Source organism: Propithecus coquereli, unplaced genomic scaffold, assembly GCF_000956105.1.
Source record: "Propithecus coquereli isolate 6110/MARCELLA unplaced genomic scaffold, Pcoq_1.0 Scaffold449, whole genome shotgun sequence".
Classification (NCBI taxonomy): Eukaryota; Metazoa; Chordata; class Mammalia; order Primates; family Indriidae; genus Propithecus; species Propithecus coquereli.
This window is the reverse complement of record NW_012150274.1, coordinates 1,728,207-1,734,353: the sequence shown is the minus strand read 5'-3', so window position 1 is coordinate 1,734,353 and position 6,147 is coordinate 1,728,207. Positions and strand designations below refer to the sequence as shown.

At 55.8% G+C, this 6,147-nt stretch overlaps 1 protein-coding gene across 1 annotated transcript in view; it reads right to left on the bottom strand.

Annotated features, from left to right (window-relative positions):
* The window catches only part of CACNA1B (calcium channel, voltage-dependent, N type, alpha 1B subunit), a 110,269-nt gene that overhangs the window by 59,465 nt on the left and 44,657 nt on the right, over nt 1–6,147 (bottom strand). Inside the window, exons 10-11 of the mRNA XM_012654741.1 lie at nt 4,890–5,080; nt 4,315–4,389 (exon numbers count right to left, since the gene is read on the bottom strand). Of these exons, the coding sequence (XP_012510195.1) occupies nt 4,315–4,389; nt 4,890–5,080 (266 nt within the window). The remainder of the gene's footprint in view (nt 1–4,314; nt 4,390–4,889; nt 5,081–6,147) is intronic.

Genomic DNA, 6,147 nt, shown 5'->3' with positions numbered 1-6,147 from the left:
TGTCCCCTCTGAGCTCCCTCTCCAGCGCCCAACTGCACACCCAACATCTCCCCAGGGATGGAAACAGTCACTGAAACCGTAGCGAGCCAGGACAGAGTCCTCGAGTCCCACCACCACCCTCCACCAAAACGAAACACAGAAACGCCTTGTCCCGATTCTCCGTTCCCGCAAACGGCACCCCCTTCTCGGACGGTTCACGTCCCATCAGCTCTGATTCTTCTCTCACACAGACGTTGGACATCCAATCTATGAGCAAGGCCTGTTTGTGTTAACATCAAAATACAGCATTTGCACCTGTAGTTCTTTTTGTTTTATTTATTTTTGAGACAGAGTCTCGCTCTGTCACCCAGGCTGGAGTGCAGTGGCACAATCACAGCTCACTGCAGCCTCCACCTCCTGCGCTCAAGTGATCCTCCTGCCTCAGCCTCCCGGATACCTGGGATTAGAGGCACAGCCACCGTGCCCAGCTAACTTTTTTATTTTATTTTTTGTGGAAATGGTAGGTCTCTGTCTCGAGCTCCTGCAAGCGATCCTCCTGCCTCGGCCTCCCAAAGTGTTGGGATTAAAGGCATGAGCCACTGCGCCCAGCCTGCACCTATATTTCTGAATACTCTTTCCTCAGATCTTCATGAAACCAATACAGTGAACACAAGCAAAACCACGTGTATAATCGTAAACCAACATTTACTTCCCGCTGTCCCTTTGAACGTGTTCAGTGGAGAAACCCATCCCGTAACCTTGGAAGAAAATTTGGACAAGCCTGACGACTTTTCCAACGAATCCTGGGTGAAAGTTCTACGATCACGTCAAGCTGAAAACAGTCGCCATTTAGCAATCCCAAGTGCCCAGTCCTGGCGGGGAATCGCTGTCTGGCACCCTGCGCGGTCGGCACCTGCTCTCTTCCGCCGCTGGCCGCAGCTGGCCCTGCCGGCGGGAGAGGAAAGCGCAGCCGCTCTGCTCCTCCAAGCCCAGCATCGCTCCTCCTTCCTCAGCTCACGTCAAGGCCGCTGACCCCAACGCTGCCAAAGCGGGGGTGGGGGGCAGAGAGGAAGGGGAGAGGAAGAGGAGGCACGTTCTTCCTCGAGTGTCGCTGCCGCGAGACGATCTCCTCTCTCTGGGCCTGATGGGAACGTACTGCTGGCCCAACTCTCACGAGGCCCTTCCGCGTGTTCTTCTGAAGCCCCCTTGGCTCCACGTACTTTAAAAGCACAGGCAAGCCATTTCTCCCCAGCTACAGAGCCCCCACGCTCCCCCACCCACTGCCACTGTTGTGCAGCGGTCCACTCTGACCAGACGCTCTCCTCATCATCTCCCCGGGTCCTGACTGCCCACTCTCGCCTGGCCACCGCTGGTCTGCGAGACACACACACATCCACCCCGACCCCGTGTGCATCTGCTCTCCTTCCCCCTCCCTCCACCTCTGCTGCAGGCCAGCGGCTTCTGCTCGCAAAGAACCCAGGCACTGTCTCTCGAAGGAGCCCCCTCGCTGCGCTGGAGGGAGGAGGGCAGGCTCTGTCTCCACAGTCCTCTTCAAAACTCCCGGCTAGTCCCTGACAATCCCCGTGTGCCCTGCGGGAGTGGATCCTGGCAGTCCTGGGCCAGCTACTCCGGGTCCTGCGTGGCATCAGCCTCACAGCTGTCGCTGCCCCCACCAGGGCCCCTGCCAAACTTTCAACGCGTCGTCCCTTGGCATCAGCACGGCCCCCTCTAGACCTCACCAGGCCCTGCGCTCCCCGCACCCTCCCCTCGCCACTCCCGCTCCTCCGCCTCTGCGTCCTCATGGCCTGCCCTTGCTGTGTGCCGGCTGCCTTCGCTCCCCGCCGCGCAAGCCGTGCCCAGCGCCAGGGGCCCAGTGCAGTGTGTGTGGGAGGAGACCTCGGTGGCCACTCACAGCCGGCACCTCCCACCCACCACCTTCCCCGGGGGCACAGACCAGGCAGGGATCTGAGTCACCTGCAGCCACCGGCCGAGCCCCAGCGGCACTGCGGGCTGCGGAGACCTGGTCACACAGTCCTGCATCCGGGTGGAGCTGGCAGGGACGCGCCCAGCTCAGAGCTATTTTTAGCATTGTCTTTGTGGAAATGGTTCCTTGACTGGCCGTGGGGGGAGAACAGCCGAGCTCCTCATCACTACCTTTGTCCCCACGCTCGTCCCCACAGTCGAACGAGCCCGTCATCAGACACAACTCCCACTTCGGGCGGAATCCGGCTCAACAGACCCTGGGCCAGCTTTTCCTGAACTCCCCATCTGCAATCTGCCTGCCCGACAAGCTGGATCAACTAGTACGGCAAGCATTTATCAAGCACCTGCTGAATGCCCAGCCCCGGGACCAGCCTGGGTCCCCAGGAACTCACAGAGAAGGCACAGAGCAGAGTCCCAGTGTCTCCCTGACGCCGGCCCACCCTCGTGCCACCGGGACTCACGGGCGCAGCTGCCAGAAGCTGGAGAGGGAGGCACAGGGCCCAGGGGGGCGTGGCCCAAGCCTCACCCTCAGTACAGGGTGCAGGTCATAGCACCTGAGCCCCTGGCCCCTCCCCCGACAGCACCTGAGCAGAACACACCCTCTGGTTACTCAAAACCAAACAGTTCCTCAGTCTCGCCGTCCCAGAGTCCCGGCTCACGTGGACATTCCTCTTCCACCTCCCAAAGCTCCTGACGTACTAGCAGGTTGGTGCGAAAGTAATTGGCTTTAGCATTGCTGACATTTGCCGTTCGCTACTGGAATACTCTTAAATAAATGTGGTTACGTTATACATCGTTTTGATGCACATTTCTTGATTTGTCTTTTTTTGCTAATGACTTATTACTTTCTGTTTGTTTTATGTTTATTTTAGACTATGGAAATGATGTTAGACAAAAAGCAAATTCCAGCGATTTTCTTATTCGAGTTCAAAATGGGTCATAAAGCAGCGGCAACAACTCGCAACATCAACAAGGCATTTGGCCCAGGAACTGCTAAGGAGCGTACGGTGCAGTGGGGGTTCCAGAAGTTTTCAAAGGAGACAGAGCCTTGAAGGTGAGGAGCGCAGTGGCCATCGGAAGTTGACAAGGATCAGTCGAGAGCCGGCATCGAAGCGCATCCTCTTACAACCACACGAGAAGCTGCCCAAGAACTCAACGTCGACCCTTCTACGTCGTTCAGCATTTGAAACAAATCGGAAAGGTGAAAAAGCTCGACAAGTGAGTGCCTCATGAGCTGACTGAAAATCAGAAAAATCATCATTCTGAAGTGTCGTCTTCTCTTCTTGTACGCAACAAACCACTTCTTGATCAGATTGTGACACGCGAGGAAAAGTGGATTGTGTACGACAACCAGTGATGACCAGCTCGGTGGTGGGACCAAGAGGAAGCTCCAAAGCGCGTCCCAAAGCCAAACTTGCACCAGAAAACGGTCGTGGTCACTGTTCAGTGCTCTGCTGCAGGTCTGATCCAGGACAGCTTTCCGAATCCCGGCAAAACCAGCACATCTGAGAAGTGTGCTCAGCACATCGATGAGATGCACCGAAAACTGCAAGGCCTGCAGCCGGCATTGGTCACCAGAAAGGGCCCAGCTGTTCTCCACGGCAACGCCTGACCGCACGTCGCACAACCAACGCTTCAAAAGTTGAGCGAATTGGGCTATGAAGTTTTGCCTCATCCGCCACATTCACCTGACCTCCCGCCACCCAACTGCCACTTCTTCAAGCATCTCGACAACTTTTTGCAGGGAAAACCCTTCCACAACCATCAAGATGCAGAAAATGCTTTCCAAGAGTTTGTCGAATCCCAAAGCACAGATTTTTACGCTACAGGAATAAATGAACTTATTTCTCGTCGGCAAAAATGTCTTGATTATAATGGTTCCTATTTTGATTAATAAAGATGAGTTTGAGCCCAGTTATGCTAATTTAAAATTCAGTCTGAAATTGCAATTACTTGCACCAACCTAATAATTAAATTGCTCTTGTGTTCTGGTAGCTCACGGGACTGTCTCAGACAGGGATGGACGGTAGCAAGGAGTCTTCGTATGAAAAGACGACTGAGGTCTGCTCAGGAGTTGATGGTAGGATCCACCCAGAACAGCTCCAGGTGGAGGGGAAACGGAAGTGAGATCGGTCACCAGGCAGCCCCCAAGGGAACTTAGACTCGCCTTCCAACATGGCCAAACCCAGACCTCCCTGAACTGCTGAGACAGGCTGGCGTCCTGAGGGGAGTAAGGAGCCCAAAGAGGAAACGGTACCCGATAGGCCTGGTGTGAAGGAAACAAATGTACAAGACACAGGCCTCACCCCGAGCCCCGGCCCAGCGCAGCCCTAACCCTCACTCTGCTCTCACCGCCTTCACCAGGCAGCCTGGGGACGGCAAGATGTCCAGCAGGCTCCACTGTCCCTCGACTCCATCCAGAAGGCCCTGGCGGGGCGGCAGGGCCAGTGGTCAAAAGTGAGCTCCCCAGGGCTTGGGCAAACCAGCTTCTCCGTGACTCAGTTTCATCATCTGTACAGTGGGGTTCTCGAGATCAAATGAGTTCACAGGAATAAAACACTTCACGCAGGGCCTGATTTAGAGCGTGTCTGCACTGAGCGCTAGCTATGGGTGCTGTTGCCTGCTGCACCATCGGCAACAGGAGCATCTTCTCTGGAGTTCTCTTTTCTGACCTCCGCCACTCAGCCCTCAGTTGTGCTTTCGCAAGGGACACTGCTATGTCACGAGTTTGCGTTCAGACTGACCACGGTGGAGGCTCTGGTGGAGTGTCTGGAGGGAGAAGGCTGTGCTTCGCCCTAGGGTGGAGGAAGGAGCTGAGGGCTGGGCGGAGCCTCTTAGGTCGAAGTGCCACCCCAAATGGGACCCCTGGAGGTGCCAGCTCAGGAGCCCCAGGGCCACCCCAGGCCCAGGGCCAAGACGCAACTCACGTTGTAGAGGATGTCGGTCCAGCCCTCCATGGTGATGCACTGGAACACCGTCAAGATGGCGAACAAGATGTTGTCAAAATTGGTGATGCCAAAGTTGGGTCCTGGCCAGTACTCCCGGCATTCAGTGTCGCCTTCACACAGCCGGGCTGGGGCCTCTTTGCCGCAGGGGAAGTCACCCACGGGATCTGCATCTGTGAGGAGGAGGATGAAGCAGACCCTGAGCTCAGAAACACCCAACTCTCCAACCCCCACTGGGATTCCGGGACCCCGGAGAACTCGCTGCAGGTGGGCAGGAACCAAGCACCAACAGAACCCTCCGCCACCTTCCCGCCACTCCTCCTGCACCTGCACCGTCTCTGCTTCCGTCTCCACCCGAGCTCAGGAGCCACCTTCTCCGGAACCCGCGGTCAGCTCCTCCTTCCCCACGGGAACCTGCCCATCGTCCTTCAAACATGCTCAAGACCCATGCATCTCAAAAGCAGAAACAACAAACTCCCAGCCTCCCCGTCCTCCTACCTTGTTCCTCCTCTTCCTCATAGCCAAACTGCCAGCAAAGTCCTCCTGACACACAGATCTGACTGTCACTCTGGAGCCAGCAAGGCCATGGCCAGTACGAGCCACACTCAGCCACTGTGCAGGCCTGTGCTCGTACGGCAGGACGACCTAGAGCCAACCCAGCGTGTGCCCAGAGGATGGCTGGAGAGCTCCTGGCCCAGACCTCACTGCCCCCCTACAGAGCGGACATCCTCGTACTGACCTGCACCCTAGCAGGCAGCCAGGGCCCACACAGTGAGGTAGCAAAGAAATACCAGAAAACCACTGCTAATCTCTGGAACAAGATGGCAAGGAGCTCCCATAATCCCAATGGAAGGGCTGAAAAAATCTTTTTTAAGAATGTATAACAACACACGGAAGCACAGGGACATTCTGAGGATCTGCCAGGATGGGAAGCAAATGCTCCCATGTTTAGAAGGCAGAACTGACCACACGAGGTTGTCCCTTCCCTTCCAGATACCTTGGTAAGTGCTTGTAAGGAAGACTGGGAATAATAACAGCTCCTTTCCTCCCTTCTCGTGCTTGGTAGAATTTCTGTTCTTTTTCTTGTCTCGCGGCTCTGGCCACATCCACCAGTGCCACGTGGATTGGACGTGACCGTGCGTGCTGGCTTCCTTCTTGACTTTAAAGGGGAAGCTCTCAAGACTTACAATGAGGCACGATGTTTGCAGGATGTTTTAGGGAAATTTAAGAAAATTATTTT